This window comes from Diabrotica virgifera, chromosome 1, assembly GCF_917563875.1.
Source record: "Diabrotica virgifera virgifera chromosome 1, PGI_DIABVI_V3a".
Classification (NCBI taxonomy): domain Eukaryota; kingdom Metazoa; phylum Arthropoda; class Insecta; order Coleoptera; family Chrysomelidae; genus Diabrotica; species Diabrotica virgifera.
The window spans coordinates 246494181-246514438 of NC_065443.1; the positions used below are offsets into that span (position 1 = coordinate 246494181).

General features: G+C 34.2%; 1 protein-coding gene across 1 annotated transcript in view; it reads left to right on the forward strand.

Annotated features, from left to right (window-relative positions):
• LOC114346261 (transcription elongation factor B polypeptide 3) overlaps window positions 1-15257 on the forward strand; it is a 73012-nt gene extending 57755 nt beyond the window's left edge. Inside the window, exons 7-8 of the mRNA XM_028297064.2 lie at window positions 12256-12391; window positions 13915-15257. Coding sequence (XP_028152865.2) covers window positions 12256-12391; window positions 13915-14006 — 228 coding nt within the window. The 3' untranslated portion in view covers window positions 14007-15257. The remainder of the gene's footprint in view (window positions 1-12255; window positions 12392-13914) is intronic.
• The last annotated feature ends 5001 nt before the right edge of the window (window positions 15258-20258 follow it).

Here is a 20258-nt window from a genome sequence, read left to right on the forward strand (position 1 = left end):
ATTAAAAAATTATGCAACATGAAACCCAAAGTTATAGTTTGAACTTTACTAATTAGGAGCTAAATATATGGTTATTAGTAGAACAGTAGTCCATACTAAACGGTATATTAAGTATCAATAAAAGAGTTATAAATAATACCTACAAAAACACAAATAAATTCATCAAAACATATGATCCTATTTTCAGCCGCCATTATAACATTTAGAATTTAGATGTTTTACCAGCAGGTTTTACGTTTTTGCTCTTTGCGCAGAAATTGGCGCAGAAATTGGCGCAATGCTTGTACAAGAATCTGTGTCTGACACAAATTCTTGTATCGTTTCTTGTATCCGTGTATGACACTATGCATTTTTTTGACATATCAGAAACGATATCAGAAACGATACAAGAAAATGCATAGTGTCATACAGCCTTTATATTTTATTTCGTAGAAGTTTTGTTCAGTGCTAAGGGTTAACGTACCACGTTATATCATCCCTTTTTTGAAAAGAGGGCTTATATCTTCAGATATAAGACCTCAACTATGTAACACCCTAACTACTATCAAAATTTATAAAATAAAAAAATATTAAAATTCCTCTTGCATAATATATCTGGTATGATAATCAACTGGAACATGTTCATAATGAGGTATGCTTGCATGCATATAAACGTTGTAATTTCAATGCTAAAAGTTGTATGTGCTGTTTCTCATTATAAGAATTTTGAACGTGCGAGGGATTTCTCGTGCCGTAGTTTTGTCGCAATTGTCCTTTTGAAACAATAAGAATTAAGTCGCACGAAGATATTTTGCTGTGTTGTTTGGTGTATGGTTGCAATACAAGTTCTCTTTCAAAGATGTAGAGACGTGAATCGTAATATATATATGTGTGTTTTGTTGATTACCAAAAAGCGTTCGTTAGAATAAAATATGACGAACTGATGAAAATATTAAATTCAATTGGTCTAGACAGCAGAGTCACAGCAGAGTCTAGACAGCAGATAGTCTATAATAAACAATATCTATTACGAACAAACTGCAGCTGTTAGAGTAGGGGATCAGTTAACAGACGACATAAAGATAAAAAGAGGTGTGCGACAGGGATGTATATTGTCCCCATTATTGTTCAATACATATTCAGAGCACATTTTGAACCTAGCGCTAACGGACATAGACGAGGGAATACTTATAAACGGAGAACGATTGAACAACATAAGATACGCTGATGATACTGTCATTTTTGCAGACAGTCTTGAAGGTCTACAGACACTTGTCTCCAGGGTGGCAGAAGTAAATAGAAGTAAATAGAAACTAGAAGTAAATAAAAAGTTTGGGCTTGATTTTAACATCAAAAAAACCAAATACATCCTATAAACAACCTATAACACAAATCACCAACTTTTGTTATTTGGGTGCAAACTTAAATGAACAGTGGGACCAATCGACGGAAATTAAGATAAGGATCGAGAAGGCAAGATCAGCTTTCGTCAAAATGAAAAAAATCTTTAACAGGCACGATATAAAATTGGAAATAAAAGTTCGTTTACTAAAATGCTACGTATTTTCCGTTCTTTTATATGGCGTGGAGTCATGGACCTTAACTGAAGCATCACTGAAGAGACTCGAAGCATTTGAGATGTGGTGCTATAGACGCATGTTGAGGATTTCCTGGATAGACAGAGTTACCAACGAAGAAGTTCTACATAGAATGGGTAAAGAGCGCGAACTAGTCGTAACCATAAAACGTCGCAAACTGGAATACCTGGGCCATATAATGCGCAATGAACAACGATATGACCTACTTCGGACCATACTTCAAGGTAAAGTGCATGGGAAAAGAGGTCCAGGACGAAGAAGAATATCCTGGCTGCATAACCTGCGAAAATGGTTTAACTTAACCACTACCGGACTTTTCACTGCAGCACTCAACAAAGTCAGAATAGCCATGTTAGTGTCCAACATCCGTAACGGATAGGCACCATAAGAAGAAGAAGTTTGGTATATTATTTTTATTTACACTTTGTGGCTGAGGTAGGTACATGATACGATGTCGGATATGTATCATTACGATGTATCATTACAATTGGGTATTTTTTGTCCATACTTTTGTCCTAATGTACTGTAATGCGTATTTAATTCATTTGCAATTTCTATTTTGTCGGTTATTATTTCTTATGTTTTTAATTAAAAGTCTTAATTTGTTTTTATAATCGTTGTTCTACTAAGTTATTTGTGGGATCTTGGATTAGCTCATCTAATTGCTCATACAATCTATGTAATAAACTATTCTAAATGGGAAATAAGCCACAATTGAACTAAAAAAAATGATTTTATTAACGTTTCGACATCCGATTTGGGCGTCGAAAGGTTAATAAAATTATTTTTTTTAGTTAAGTTGTGGCTTATTTCCCATTTAGACTAGTTTATTATAAAAATTCCACAAGGAAACAGCTTCATAACAACATTACAATCTATGTTTTCATGTACAGAATTTAAAAGACCCTCTGTCATCCATTCATTTTTAAATGTTGTTCCCCTCGTTTTAAATGTTGTTTTTAGTTAATTTCACACAAGACGTGACCGCCGCCCTACTCTAGTTTTCACCGTATTGTTTACCTTATAAAACTAAATATAATTTTGTAGAATAAAGTTTATTATAATACAGGGTGATTGATTAGTGTGAGGAAGCTCAGTAGATCTGTTATAGTAAAAATTACAAAAAAAAGTTATTGACAAAAATTGTAGGCAGCTTTAAACTCCACATTTTAAAATTAGTTACAATCTTACAGGGTGTTCCATAAGATGGTGGCAGACCAAACTTATGCTTTTTTAAATGGAACACCCTGTATTTTATTTTAAATTTGAAATCTGCTTCACTTCCACATCACAACAATGTAAAGTTTTATTATGTTATACCGGGTATTTAAAAAGTTATAACCAATATTACCTGAAAATAGTATCAAGTTTAACTCTCTGTATAATTAAAAAGGAGTATAGGAACATTGATCTATTGCAACCATAGTATTTTAATAATTGTTAAAAATTATAAAACATATTCGTTTTCATAATATTCGTTAAATCAAATACAGGGTAAGTCAAAATGCAAGTACATTATTTTCTTGGTAATTTTAAATAGAACACCCTGTATTTTATATCTCTATCGAAAAGTACTACTATCGTACTTCAAATTTTATGAAGTACTCCCTATACCTAAAGTTATCAGTTTTCTAGAGATTTTTATTTTTCCATCAAAGTATTAATTTGGTAGATATTTTAACGTTTACCAATAATTATTGTGAGTTGGCCATGGTTGATTTATCAGAAACTGACAGTTTGACATTATTGTTTATTAATTCAGTATTGGGTACACCTTAAATTAGCAACAATTATTATTTAGTAATTCAGTAAATAATTCAATTTAAATTAGCAATAACGAATTTTACTACTGATGAAATTGTAGATATGATCCGGATTTTGGGGGAATGCAATAAAAATTCATTACTATCAGCTAGAATTTATCAAGAACGGTTTCCTGATAGGCGGCAACCTGATAGATAGTATTTTGGGAATGGGCCTTAGAAAAAATTAATGAGCAGAAAGATTTTTTTGATTATGTCCTATTTGCTGATGAAGCTACATTTCATCGCAACGGTTCTGTTAATAGGCGCTTTCACTACTATTCAACAAGTAATCCATACCACATAGTAACACATAGTCAAACAAGATGGCCTCTAAATGTGTGGGGAGGTATCGTCGGTAACCATGTAGTAGGACCATATTTTTTTGAAGATAATTTAAATGGTGAGATTTATTTAAATATTAAATCAGTTACCGATATTATTAGAAAAGGTTCCACTTAATATACGTGAACAAATCTGGTCTCTACATGACGGTGCTCCTGCGCACCACAACGAATTAGTACGTGGTGAACTTAATGATCAGTTTGGTGAAAGATGGATCTGAAGGGATGGACCGGTAAGGTGGCCCCCAAGATTTCAATAAAATGGACTCATTTTTTTGGGGTTACGTTAAGAATGAAGTATATAAAATACCTCAAACAACAAAGGATGATATGAAAAATAGAATCCGAATTGCGTTTCAAAATATTTCTTTACAAATGCTTAGTAATGTAATCAACTCTTTCAATGACCGCTTTCAAGTATGCATAGATATTTTGGGAGGTCATTTTGAACACCTTAAGTAAGATAAGTTAAAATTACTGTTGTTTTTTTTTATTTTTCTATGTGTTGTTATTTTTTTTTTAATTTTCCGTCGGTTATTTTTTATAAATTTTATTTGAAATAAATTGTTTTCATTTCTGAGTCGTTATTTCGTTACTGAATCAATAAACAATAATGTCAAACTGTCAGTTTCTGACAAATCAATCATGGCCAACTCACAATAATTATTGGTAAACGTTAAAATATCTACCAAATTAATACTTTGATGGAAAAATAAAAATATCTAGAAAACTGATAACTTTAGGTATAGGGAGTACTTCATAAAATTTGAAGTACGATATTAGTACTTTTCGATAGTGATATAAAATACAGGGTGTTCTATTTAAAATTACCAAGAAAATAATGTACTTGCATTTTGACTTACCCTGTATTTGATTTAACGAATATTATGAAAAAAAAAATGTTTTATAATTTTTAACAATTATTAAAAAAGTTCAGGGAGTTAAACTTGATACGATTTTCAGGTAATATTGGTTATAACTTTTTAAATACCCGGTATAACATAATAAAACCTTACATTGTTGTGATGTGAAAGTGAAGCAGATTTCTAATTTAAAATAAAATACAGGGTGTTTCATTTAAAAAAACATAAGTTTGGTCTGCCACCATCTTATGGAACACCCTGTAAGATTGTAGCTAATTTTAAAATGTGGAGTTTAAAGCTGCCTACAATTTTTGTTAATAACTTTTTTTTTAATTTTTGCTATAACAGATCTACTGAGCTTCCTCACACTAATCAATCACCCTGTATACTTACCAGTTTTTTAAAATGTGTTTTTTTCTTCATCACCTAATTCGTCAAATTAGTTAAGTCAAATTAATTCGTGCACTGTTAAGCATTTCTCGTCAAGTTTCTATCTTTATATTTTTCTATTGTTTTGTCCCAATGAACAGATCTCGCTTCAATTAATGTTATTAATATTTCACTATCACTCTGACACATCATAATATAAAATATATGAAAATCATAATATACCAAACAACCGAGGAAGCTACCTTCATGCGACTGAACGACAGTATCATATGAAAGGATGCATTAAGTTCCCTATGCTACTGGGTGCTTAAAGACGGCACCGCTGCCGTCTCGTGTTGTAGCAAAGGACGACATAAACACGGCGACTTCACCGAACGTTCCAAACACCGTCTAGTGAGAAAGGCTCCATATGATTACATGAGCCACCATTAGAATGTCAAAATTACCGCACGAGAAAACCCTCGCACGTTCAAAATTCTTATAATGTGAAACAAGCGTATTGGATAATTTTTTTGTCATTAAAATGCAATTCTTGAAAATAGCCAACAATTCAATGAAATATGTTTAAGTTTCTTAAAATCCAATATAATTAGGACATTTAGTTAAGGCGGCCTAGGTAGCTCAAAGGTGAGTGTATCTGCCTTTGTTGTGTCTGGTACACCCCGTATACACTTTTTTAAGCGAAGCTTTTAGAGCGACATTGTATTAATTTTTCTCTATATTAGATGGAAGGGTCAATTTATCCAACAAGGGGTTTGTTATACAAATTGTAATTTAATCATAAAACAACTACATATTTCTACTAACCTTTTATTTATACAGTACGTAAATCGTTCTGCTGGACATAGGGATTATACATTGAGATCATTGTGGCAACTGCGCTAACCTGTGTTAGTTGAAACCTTTGTTCGAGTACGAGTTTCTGGTGCAATAGAGCTGTTAGAACGAATATAATGAGTGATTTTGAATGCAAGTCAGTCCATAAATAAATCAAAAACAAAGATTATGACTGATAAATTGATAATTTTATTTTAATTTTTAAAATATCTTTTATTTAAAAATTAATTTCAAAATTAAACAGACACTCACAGTTCCCATTAGGTCAAAAACAGTTCTATTACAATTTCATGTTTTGACGTTTATTTGTGTCACTCGAAATTTTGAGGTTAATGCCCCTTAATGCTAACAACTATTCTTGTCGGAGGTTTGGACTTTTAAAAATTTGAGGTGGACAGTTTTTAATTTTTGCTAAAAAAACCTCATCAAACCTAATTTAGTGTGAAAACAGTTGTTAATTCTTGTTAATTTTTTATTTATCGTTGATAAGAAGTCGAGGTCCGCTGGGATGAACAGCCTCGGCTTCTTTTCGCAGTGAATATCTGTTGTGAATTTTGTTGTGTTTGACATTTGATTTTTTGGAAGAAAACTTAAAATAGACAAATCTGTGATTATCGTTCGAGGTGAACGGACGACTCATCCAAAGGGTAAGGTCCAAAACTATCTATATTTCCCTGTTAATTTCTAATTTGCATCGACTGGCATAGATTTTAAATTCGTCAATCTGCCGCATAAGATGGAGGAAGAAGTTCCTCCCGATCCTCCTCCACCACCTGACCCTCCTAATAAAATCAACCAACATGAATGTCAATCTCAACCTCCAATTATTCAGAAAAGTCTTAAAGGAAAAAAACAAATACTATTTTCGGAGACCGACATAGGTCCTTATGAAGTATTTGTCCAGAGTCAGGATAAAAATATTGGAGATTACCACGTGTTAAGTATAGCTAAATCTATTTCTGTTTTAAAAATTAAAGACATCACACGAAAATCAGTAGAAAAGGTAAAAACAGGATAGGGGTATTATTTGCCACTAGAAAAGCAGCCAACGATTTCGTTGTGAGGAAAGATTGGGAAGCCCTAGGGTATGACGTGTTCATTCCATTTCATCAGATTTCTTGTAGGGGTATAGTAAGGGGAGTTAATAAAAGATTCACAGAGGAAGAAATAAAGGAGGCATCAGAAACCAACTTGGCTTTATGTAAGATATTAAGTGTAAAGCGAATGAACCGGAGAGTACAAGTGGATTCAAAGGTTGAATTTGTCTCCACGGGAACTATTAGCATAACTTTTTCAGGAAAAACTATTCCTAAAGAAATTTCCATATATCAACTACCAATGAGGGTCACACCATTCATCAGCCCTGTTCTTCAATGTGGAAATTGCTTACTTTATGGCCATTCTACGAACCAATGTAGAGGAAAAAAGAAATGTGCTAGATGCGGAACTTCTCATGAGGATTCTTCATCTAATACGTGTACAAAATATTGCATTTTCTGCAAATCTTCTGACCATGAATCAAATAGTCGTAATTGTAGAGAGAGAGTCAGACAAAAAGATATTAAGGATCTAATGTCCTTTTCTAATCTATCTTTCTATGAGGCAAGTCAGCAGGTTCCTAGGATCCACAATATTTCATCTTTAAACATAAACGATTTCCCCCCCTTACATAGCGATCAGAATAATACTAATGGCATCTTACCACAGGAGAGGAGGTCTGCAGCCTCAGCTCAATATTCAAAACCTTTTAGTCAAGTCACTCAATCTCCACCAAAAAGAAGAAGACCTTCAATACAAGAAAATACAGGTTATGATAAAATCTCCCACCAAAGACTACTTATTAATCCATCAGGTAGAAGAATAAATGAGCCTTCGACTTCAAAATTCAATCCTGCTCACTCTGATTCTCAAATCACTAACTCACAATCTTTATCCCAACTTCATTTGGATTTCAATCAGGCCATGTCTATGCTGAACCAATCTCACAGGGAGCTCGTCATGACCTTCATTGGGGACTTAATAAACTCAAAATCATACTCCATTCCTTACAATATGGCAGATCTAAAGACTAGCATAAACAAAAGTGTATCACCTTTCAATACAAATGTAAACCAGGGTCGGAGGGGAATAGAGGATCTCGAGCCTGAGGATTCGAGATCTTTTGACTCCTTGGTCTAGCAAACATACTCTTTATAATGAATCCTAACACTCCGATAACTATTATTCAGTGGAATATACGTTCGTATAACACTAATTCTGACAATCTAAAAATCCTTATAAAAAACCTTAACCCAGATATAATCCTTATTAGCGAATCTTGGCTCTCAAACCAACATGTTATAAGATGTAGAGGGTATCAAATAATCAGAAAAGATCGAGAGGATGGCTATGGCGGATTAATTACTCTTATCAAAAATAATATTGATTATAGGGAAATTCAAATTGCCAATCCAGGCTTCAATCATGATGTCCAATTCCAACTCACATTTCTCCCTAACTTTAATTTGAATATTCTTAATATATACTGTCCACAAGACAACTCTATCTCCAAATCCAACTGGTTTTCCCTTGTTAAATTACTTAATAAGCCATTTTTAATCATGGGTGATCTAAATTGTAATCATAAGGCATGGGGTAGTTCTAGAGACAGTCACAATGGTAGGATTATTTTTGATTCTTTGGAGGAACTTGAGCTAGTATTTCTCAATGATGGGTCCCCAACTAGACTGGTGGCCCCAGGAGGCAGTAAGTCGGTAGTAGATCTAACAATGGCATCAGTCGATGTGGCAGCCAGTGTGGGCAAGTGGTCCACTATTTCAGATACTGGAACTAGTGACCACTTCCCCATAATATGTCAGATAGGTGTATGTCCTCAATCTCCCCCACATTCATGTAAAAGAAGAAATCTAAAGAAAGCTGATTGGTCTACTTATCATAACAATTTAAACAGCATTTTCTTAGCTTCTCCCAGGGAAGATTACGAATTTTTTACTAACTCCATATCATCGGTAGCTGATGAAACAATACCTTGGCTTCACCCTCCTAATAATTCCAAATACCACATTCCATGGTGGGATGACTCATGTGCTGAAGTCGTCTCTGCGAGAGTGTCTGCCTTAAAAAAATTTAAAAATATCCCCTCAATGGAAAACTATATCGAGGCTAAAAAGAATATAGCCAAATCAAGAAAATTCCTAAAATCAAAACGTAAAAATAGTTTCAGACTATTTTGCAGTAAATTAAATAGAAACACTCCTCTAAAAGTTGTGTGGGAGAAAATTAATAAGGTATCGGCTTCGAAACCTTCAATATATACACAATTGCCCTCTACTCCTATATCCCACGAAATTCTATGTTGCTTAACCCCCCTTTCCGCTGTCAATAAAGTATTGGTTAGATCTCCTCAAGCCCTAGAACCGCCATTTGCTCTCGACGAGTATCAGAACTCCCTCTCAATTAAATCTGACTCAGCTCCTGGTTTGGATCAGATTTCCTACTCAATGTTAAAAAATCTTCCCGTTGTTGGATCTTTGTTATTAATTCAACTTTTCAATGAAAGTCTTAGAACGGGTATAGTTCCTGTTCAGTGGAAACAATCAGTAATTTTACCTATAATCAAAAAAGATAAAGATTGTAATAATCCGTTAGACTTTAGACCAATAGCTCTTTCTTCATGTGTAGGCAAAATGCTCGAAACTCTTATAAAGAATAGAATAGAGTGGATTGTGGAACATAATAAGATTTTTAATCCACTACAACTAGGATTTAGAAGGGGTAGAGGTTGTACGGAATGTCTTACATACCTCACCTCAACAATTCAAATAGGCTTCGCTCAAAATCAGTACACTGTTGGCATATTTCTAGATATCTCTTCTGCTTATGATAATGTCAATATATCACTCTTGTATTCCAAATTATTAAAGTATAACATTCCAACCCAACTGGCTAATTTGATTTTCTGCCTTCTAAATGATAGAGAGCTATTTGTCAAAGACAAACTGGGACAAACCCATGGCCCAAGAAAATCAAGTCTGGGACTACCCCAAGGTTCCCCATTAAGCCCTATCCTCTTCAACCTATATTGTCTTTCCCTGTATAATTTAATCCCCTCTTCATGCAAACTAATTCAGTATGCAGACGATTTGGTTCTTCTGATTAGAGGGAGTGATATTAATGAATTGGTAATTAATGTAAATAAATTATTGATTCAGATGGAATCATGGTTGCTAGACCACAATTTAAATCTGTCTAAGAACAAATCTTCTGCAATATTATTTACAAAAGGAAACACGAAAATCTCTCCCCCTAACGTAATATTTTGTAACCAGAATATTGGTTGGGTGGATTCAGTCAAATACCTGGGGGTAAATATTCAAAAAAACTTAAAGTGGAATTCATATGTAAACTCAATAGAACTAAAAGTAAATCGTGGCCTGAATGTGATGAGAGCTCTTTGTGGGACTTATTGGGGAAGTGATCCAAAAACCTTACAAATTGTACACAATGGTCTGATTCAGAGCCATCTGGACTTTGGCTGCCAGGTAATTTTCGATTGTCCAACTTCCTTAATTAAAAGATTGGAGAAACTAAAATACAAAAGTATCCGAATTATAACTGGATGCATGAAATCTACCCCAATCCATGCTCTCTTAAGTGAAAGTGGTCAGATCTCGCTTAAATCTAGATGGGAATGGCTTAGCTCTAAATTTATATTAAAAAATTTAATGTTAATTGGCAACCCAATTATTTCCGCTCTCGACCTGTTAGATTTGGCAATTCAAAGGAACCAAAATCATTGGAAAAACAGAAGTATTCCATTTCTAGTGCTTTTAAAAAACAAATTTAAAAGTACTTATCCCAACTTATATTTAAGTGACTTATACCCATGCCATAACTTTGAACTAGACCATCAATTATCAACAATTCCAATCATAAATATCCAATCTAATCGTTCAGATGAACTTGCCTCAGTTCAACTCCAAAAAATAATTCTAAATAAACCTAGTCACACCAAATTCTTCACGGACGGCTCGGTTGATGATGAAGGATCAGCAGGCTTTGGTGTCTTTAGCCGAGAGATCAACTATTCTTATACCAGTAAACTACCTAAGTATACCCAAATATGTACGGCTGAGATTGTCGCAATTAATCATGCCCTCCAAATTATTTTGAAAAATGGGATTAAACAAGCAATCATCTGCTCGGACTCTAAAAGTGCCTTACAGAAAATAGGCAGATCAACCTATTCTATGGAAACAGAACATTCATCGTTCATGACCAAGAGAGGCATCATTGAAGCGAAAGAAAATAACGTTAATATTAGTCTGGCATGGATTCCAGGACACTCGAATATTAAAGGGAACATGGTGGCTGATAAACTAGCTAATATAGGTAGAACCTTAAATGTAGCTGCTGGTATCACTCTTCACTATTCCAACTTTCTACCAGACATCAAGCATTCCATCTGGAATCGGTGGAAGCAAGAATGGCAGGGGAAAAATCGAAATAATTCATTTTACTCTAAAATTGTAGGTCAGATAGATAAACTCCCCTGGTACCACAATTTTGCATACCAAGACAGAAGACATATAACCACCATTATTAGAATAAGGACAGGTCATTGTGCTACTCCAGTTCACCTATTCAGGATAGGAGTAAAAGATGACCCATATTGTGACTGTGGCCGAGTTGGGTCCTTAAATCATCTGATTTTTGAGTGCCCTATAAATATGTCACCCAATTTTGACCTATATAAAGAATTAGCCAAGACAAATATCCCTACTCCCATTGAAATTTGCCTACTTATGTCCAACCTTAATCCACGTAGGATTAACCTGATCCTTAAATTCCTTAACTTAGCCAAACTTAATTTATAAATTAATCAATTCCCAAATTTGAATTAAAAAAATTAAGAAGATAAAGATATAAAAAGATATTGGACCTCCAAATGATAGAAGCCTTAACCCTTATGGTATAATATTGCCTTTCCTGTAGGGACTGTCTGGCCCTATACGAAGATTTTCCTGCTAATATATATTAAAAAAAAAAAAATTGAGGCTTTAACATATATATTTGGAAATATTCGACTGCCCAGAGCAAGACAAGAGTATTTCCCTGGTGTAAGCTGGGCGAATTATCCCGAGGGATATAACCCAATAAAGGAAGAAGAAGAAGAAGAACTATTCTTGTCATTGAGAGAGCGAAGTTGCCACAATTATCTTAATATAATACAATGTATGTATTTATGTATCTAAATATATACAATGTATGTTCCCTATGTCCAGCTAAACGATTTACGCACTGTATCATATTAGTGCGGAATATTTCATAATTTTTATTGGATTTCAATAACATGGATAACAATGAAATAGTGGTTGATATTCAGCAAAATAATAAATTTTTCTAATTAATATTTTGCTGATATGCATATTTTTTATTTTAGGCTAAAAATGGCACAGTTTCTACAGATAGAAAGGTTTTACCTAGCCAAAAAGTTACAGCATTAGCTAAATCCGGAGAAGCTGAGAAGATAGCAGTCCCAGATCCCGGAAAAAGAGCCGCCGACCGATCCGGTTCAAGTAAGTTTCTATAGAGTAATTATCAAACAATGGATATTACCTATCTTCAAATTCTATATCTAGAATTTTGTATTACTTTATCCGAAAAGCAGTCCACCTTTTTCTCTCTTCTTCTTGCGGTGCTTATCCGTTCCGGATATTCGCAACCGTCATAGTAAGTTTTACTCTGTCTATAGTTGCTTCAAACAAGTCTGCGGTCGACATATTGAACCAAGTTCTTCGGTTATGGAGCCATGTTACGGCGTCTTTCGCGGCCTCTTTTACCTAACACATTTCTTCAATATCCAATTAAAGTAAACCATACCCATCGTTATTTCTCATAATCAGACCAAAGGACTCCAATTTCCGCTTTTTTGTCCTGATGAGTACTTCACATTCTTTATCCATTCTGCGGAGAACTTAATAATTCGTCACTAGATCAACCCATGAGATCCGCAGTATGATCCGACTTTATGGTGGTGCGGGGGTTGCAACCCCCGATGATGGGGTTGATTAAGTTGAAACACTAATTACCGGAATATATTTATTTAAGTCACCATGTACGACAGTAAATAAATGGTGTAAGGGATGGAAATGTCTATACTCTAACCACGTCGGTTTTTGAGTAATGAATAATCCCTTTCTTTACTTTCTACGTATCTATAAATAAATCCCAATTGTTTGTTATGATTGACCATACTTGAATGTGACCGTGAATTACTAATAGCGGTATAATTGCTAACTTAGTGTTTTCAAAATGCGTGGCCTAGATTACAAAACCAATGTCACCCATTTACGAAATCCAAACAATGCATGTAAATAATATTTGCTTAAGACTTTTAAAAATTAAATCGATATAGATTAACTCTTATTTTTCGGATGCTAATATAAATCCTTTACAACTTTTTAAATGTAATGATTGTTTACCAATAGCTGAATATTTAATATTGAGGTTTTACTAATAATTATCCTGTATTTGGTCATTTTTACATTTAAGTCCTGACCTTTATAAACAATTATGTTTGTTCATTGGGGGAAGATATATCTATGAAATATGGAAGGTTATCACTCCATCATTACTCCACACTCCATATCAAATCGAATATGTGAGGTTTTCTCCAAAAAAAATCCAACCACGTAGGAAGAGTCCTGTGTTGCCCTGGGTAACATCCATGCATATCTAGAACATCATTTAAATTTTATATCGTTTACATTTAAAGGGTTTTTACCCAACACATTTTGGTGGCTCAGGCATGCTTTTTTGGCTTTTAGAACACTGATGATGGATTTCTTAATCCAAAAACGTTTTGTCTTATTGTGACCCTTATTTAGGGCATTTTAAAATATACCTTTTACAACAAATCTAGTATTTCTTTTTAAGAAAGATCTTAGTAGGTGGCTCAAAAGACATATAATTCTATAGTTTTCGCATTTCTTTACGTTGGATGTTTTTGGTAACGTTAATCGAACGTCATTGTTATCAGTAGCTGTAATATTAACCATTTATTTTTAAGTTTTAATACAGTTTCTCTATTTTCTTTTAGGTGGTAGTGTCAGCGCAGCAGCAATGAAACCCAAGAAAGCTCCACTTATGGCAAAAACTCTATCATTCCTAAAGAACAGGTTCAAACGATGATATCTTTCAGTCATTTATTTAGAGAAAAATTAAGTATGCCATTCTTTCTAGAAATTACGAATATACATTGGTCAAACTATTATATTTGTGAAAAAATATTTCTTCATACAACATGCTGTACATAAAATAACTATTTTATGTATAATTTTTGTGTATCAACAAAAATATGGAATATAAGATCTTAATTTAATTTAATATGTTGAAAGCTTAAAAATGTATCTGTCGTTTAGTCATCCAAACAGTTTATACTGAGTAGCAGATTTAGCTTAATAGATACATCTATATTTGTGACTGTCGGATACTGCTGACGAGTCTCTGTTGGGTAGAAGTCTTCCTTCTCTCTTTTCGATTTTTGCTGAGCTTTATCGCGGCTATTGTTAATTTATTCCTGGTTCCGCAAGAGGTGAGATAATGGATGATCATGTCCGGCAGATGCCCGCATGCCGCGAGAGAGCTAATGAAATGTGGGTATCAGGTGTTATCCAAAATCAAACTGTCACTAGCTTCCTCTCGGTGGTACTCACTTCACAGAAACATCCTGAGTATAAAGAGCTCGTCAATTATGACGTATCACGACTCTGAAGGAAATATTAACAATCCTATTGTTCCTTTTGTTTCGCCTATTGGTCTGGTAACTCGAGGCGAAAATACGCCAATTCGCGCAATTCACTACCATTGGTGTTTGATGTAATTCATCGGCATTCAATTTTTTGTATATATTAAAATGATCCAAATCTGCACTTGCAGCTGGCCATCAGACATGTAGAAAAATTCTGATATGTTATTTAGTCTTCCCGTACTAAATGATGATCATTTTTTTGGTGCATAGATTTATATCTATAATATTTAAAGTTGCTTAAATAAATCTTCCTCGTTTGAAGAATTTTAAATAAACTGCTGTCAAAATGATTGTAATTAGTAGGTTTGTTTAAAATCAACCCAACACGGCCAGCTGTAGGCCGGAACATTATTGTGGTAACTCTAAGCCTTTCAAATATTTGACCCCTATTTACAATATCAATTAACGTTGTTCTTTTAATTCATTTACTTATTGTTAACTACAGCCTTTATACAATCTAAGCATGATAATTTATTTGAAACTTTATAGCCGACATAACCAGCAACATATTGTATAGCAGAATAGACGGAGAGGCAGCGCTGAAAAATCCCTTTGAATTTACTAAAGCTAAATTTTTCACAGTTGATTACTGTGATTTTGTAGAGAAACATACTGCGGCCGGTCAAGCGAAACGTAGAACAGGGGTTACTGAGAGGGTATCAAAGTTGCTTTCCTACGAAGGTAATTTAATCCATTTACTAAGGCCGAAAATCAGTACACACATTCTAAATTGAATATAAATAAAAGTTATTATAGTCGGTCAGCTGTATGACGGGATAGAGCCGGTCGGTCGGCCCCAATGAATGTACAGGGTTATTCACTATATTTTGACCCCCTTGTAAACTGCTTTATTTACAGAATTAGAAAAAAATGTAAAATACAAAAGTTACTCGATTTTTTAATTATGATTTTTTGACATATATATATCGTACTAGTGGCGTCATCTTGTACATTCACTGGGGCCGACCGACCGGCTCTGTCCCGTCATACAGCTGACCGACTATAATAACTTTTATTTATATTTAATTTAAAATGTGTGTACTGATTTTCAGCCTTAGTAAATGGATTTAATTACCTTCCTAAGAAAGCAGCTTTGATACCATCTCAGTAACCCCTGTTCTACGTTTCGCTTGACCGACCGCAGTATGTTTCTCTACACAATCACAGTAATCAACTGTGAAAAATCTAGCTTTAGTAAATTCAAACAGATTTTTCAGCGCTGCCTCTTGGACTAGAACGTAATATTTCCAGAACTACACTCATTAAACTCATGCAATTAAATTGTTTAATATTTCTTTTATCATTCTTTTGCCTTATTTATTTTATCATACAATAAAGAAGAATCGTGATCTTAAAAAAACATCATTTTTTGAACCAACGGATACTGTTCACGAAAACTGCAAAAATTCTCTGTCACATCCCGTTGGCTCCATTAATCTTGTTTTTCTTTTCCTTAATACATAATTCTGTAGGGCTACTTTGTTAAACCAGTATTTCTGTGTTGTTAAATATTTACAGAAAAAAGGACAGGCCTCTTTCTGGAAATTTTTTTAATAACCAACAGTAGACTAGGTTTAAAAAATTCACAGCGTGACGTCACAATACTATAATAACTTTTGAATGTACTAAATGACAGATAATAGAAAACAAAATAAATTTTAGCACACAATATGAATTTCAACTAACTAATGCTGTAAAGGACACCGCACACATCTTATGGAAAATATAATGTCACTCAAATAAAATAAAATTTATATGAATAGATTGGTCTCGAAATTACAATTATTTCATATTCTTGCGCTAACTCTGAATTTTGAGTAATAACGGCATAAATTGTAATTAGCGTCTATCGATATTACATTTTTGAAGTCCATAAAACTGTCATACAGAAATACTATTAGTCTAGTTGCTATTGAAAACAGCTTGGGATTTACAATGTAGATACATTGTAAATTATGATTCAGGAGTGCTCCCTGTAACAGTTAATGTGTCTTGGTTTGTTTACTTCTACTGCATCTTGAGTGTGAATTTAGATTATATACTTTTGTACAACTGACCAAATTATACCTACTTTATTATCTATAAGATAAGAGTCGGCCTCTGCCTTAATACCCGAAGAAAGATTTATAAACTGGCGATTCAAAGAATCTCTTTTCTCTTTTTAATTTATTCCGGTGGTGATGTTGACGGAATTGATTGAAATGAATGTAACGAAACGAACGGTAAATATTTTATTTATTTTGGTAACAAAAGGTATTGCGCTTGGTTTCGGAAAAGGGCCGAACGATTGGTGTGTGAATCGTTCACCGGCTGTGTCGTGACTCAAAAAAAACCACAACGATAATATGTTTATGTTCCTTCCCTCTGACCAGATGACAATAAATCATTTAGGTCTGGCGTATACTTTTGCAGTTTTAAGAAAACGCCCTTGAATGCATTAGTGAGTTGTTGACACAATTGTCTGATATAGTACTTAATTTATGAGGGTGAAGGATACATTCCGTTTTTATTTACATGTGAATTTTGAATGACTAACGTCGTTTCGATTTTGAGAAATAATTAAAAATTAAGAAAAAAATAAAATTAGCAGAAATAGTAATTATAGCGTAATGCTATAAATTCATTTACATTCAAATTTGGTTTTAGATTTATTTATATCAATTTACGCTGTTATTAATCAAATTCAGTGTTGGCGCAATGATATTAAATGATTGCAATTTCGAGACAAATCTATTCGTGTAAATTTTATTTCATTTGAGTGACTTAATATTTTCCATAATATGTGTGTGGTGTCCTTTCTAGGCAGTTGATAAAAGTGTAAAGTTTTTTCACTGATCAATGTATATTCGTAACATAATTTTTAGACAACGGTGTTTGGAGTAGCGTGTTGTGACTTATTCATTTTGTACATATTTGTAGAAATCATATAGCGTGGTCTATAATACTTTGCAAATTTTAAGAAAAAGCACTGAAATTGTTGAAATTTTATGATTGTAACACGTGTCTCGAAGGTTCTTTTGAGTGATTAGGATAATTAAATTATTAGTGGTAACGTATTGATACTATACGTTAATGGAAATAAAGAATTGTTGGGCAGTCTATTATAGATTCGTTTATTATGAAATTTCTAGGTTCAAGACTTCCAAGGGTACCATTTTAAAGAAATTTAAACAGTTTTGGAGGTTATGCTGTACTCTAGCGCAGTGTTCCGATGTTTTGTGTTGCTCCTCACCATTTTTTAAAGTAAATCTTTGAAATACTTCTATAGCTAACAATCTCGATTAGCTGCTGGAATAATCCAGTGGTTATTGATAATTTCCTGACCTACGGGAACCTAAAAAAGTCTTTCAAGCTCAGGAAAGCATAACTTGTTTGAGGTCCTTCTGTAGAGTCCTTCATAGAGTAGCTGTAATATTTTTGGCAATATAATTTGATTTTCTGAAACACATCATTGTGAGAAAAGGGTACCAGAAGATCGAAAGACAGAAATAACATCTAGAATATTTATAAAATATATAATTATTGTTCGGAATATTCAAAATATGCTTTAATTTTCACTTAGAGGGGCGTAGAAGCAGTGTGTTGAGTTGAAAGTCTTGAAAACCAGTAATAGTGTCAAGAATTGTAGTTTGCTCCTCTAATCACACAAAATAAACTTTGGGACATTAAATTATTAAAAATGGTTTGTTTCGACGTATGAAATTCGCAAAATTTGCATTTTATCATTTTTAAATTATTGATATTTATTCTAAATTTGAAAATTTACAGTGTGTATGATATTTTACACATGATTGTCTGTATTAACTTATTTAATTCAATTGTGAACCACATCGTTCAGTGGTTTATCTTTATTTTCAAGTCGATTTACGGAATAGGTCAAATAAAAACGGGACATACGGGGTTAATTAGAGACCGACCGAATGTGATTTTTTTGGCCGAAGCCGATGCCGAAGTTTGGCCTGTAGGATACCTTCGGCAAATGCCGAGGCCGAAGGTATCTAAAAAATATATTAAATGTTAATAATTTCAATAATGTGCAATATACTTTTATTAACTGATGAATAATAAACAAAAATATGAAATTATAACATAAAAAAATCAAACATTTATACATTATTTGGTAATATCAGCGATAATAAAAATAGATAACATTAAAAAACATTAAAGTGAGTATTTCTGAAATCAAAAATGAATAACCATTTTCAATTTCGTTGCAAAACGAAAATACAGCCGAACCATATTCCAGTCCAATCAGAGAGTGCTGCAAGCACCTCTACCGGTTTCGAAACTTATTAGTCTCTCATCAGGAGGCACATATGCTGCTCTCCCTGATCCAACCAAAACAAACCCCAGCGTGCAGTCCCGAATTGCAACGAACGAAATGGCATAGATGCCCTAGCGGCAACTGCTAGCAAAAGACTAAGTTTTCACTCTAATGGCATATAACATATCCCACCAGAATGAAAACAATGGGAACCTTCTCTGGTTACACCTCCGAGGCTTCTACAATTTGCAAGCCATACGGATGCTGAGACTAAGGAAGATGAGGGAATTCTACAATTTACAATTCACGTCACATCTGCTCAGCGCGGTAAAGTTCCAACGAGACTGGTTCCCTTCATACTCCACACAGAGTAAATGTAAATCAAAAATGAATAACCATTTTCAATTTCGTTGCAAAACGAAAATACAGCCGAACCATATTCCAGTCCAATCAGAGAGTGCTGCAAGCACCTCTACCGGTTTCGAAACTTATTAGTCTCTCATCAGGAGGCACATATGCTGCTCTCCCTGATCCAACCAAAACAAACCCCAGCGTGCAGTCCCGAATTGCAACGAACGAAATGGCATAGATGCCCTAGCGGCAACTGCTAGCAAAAGACTAAGTTTTCACTCTAATGGCATATAACATATCCCACCAGAATGAAAACAATGGGAACCTTCTCTGGTTACACCTCCGAGGCTTCTACAATTTGCAAGCCATACGGATGCTGAGACTAAGGAAGATGAGGGAATTCTACAATTTACAATTCACGTCACATCTGCTCAGCGCGGTAAAGTTCCAACGAGACTGGTTCCCTTCATACTCCACACAGAGTAAATGTAAATCAAAAATGAATAACCATTTTCAATTTCGTTGCAAAACGAAAATACAGCCGAACCATATTCCAGTCCAATCAGAGAGTGCTGCAAGCACCTCTACCGGTTTCGAAACTTATTAGTCTCTCATCAGGAGGCACATATGCTGCTCTCCCTGATCCAACCAAAACAAACCCCAGCGTGCAGTCCCGAATTGCAACGAACGAAATGGCATAGATGCCCTAGCGGCAACTGCTAGCAAAAGACTAAGTTTTCACTCTAATGGCATATAACATATCCCACCAGAATGAAAACAATGGGAACCTTCTCTGGTTACACCTCCGAGGCTTCTACAATTTGCAAGCCATACGGATGCTGAGACTAAGGAAGATGAGGGAATTCTACAATTTACAATTCACGTCACATCTGCTCAGCGCGGTAAAGTTCCAACGAGACTGGTTCCCTTCATACTCCACACAGAGTAAATGTAAATCAAAAATGAATAACCATTTTCAATTTCGTTGCAAAACGAAAATACAGCCGAACCATATTCC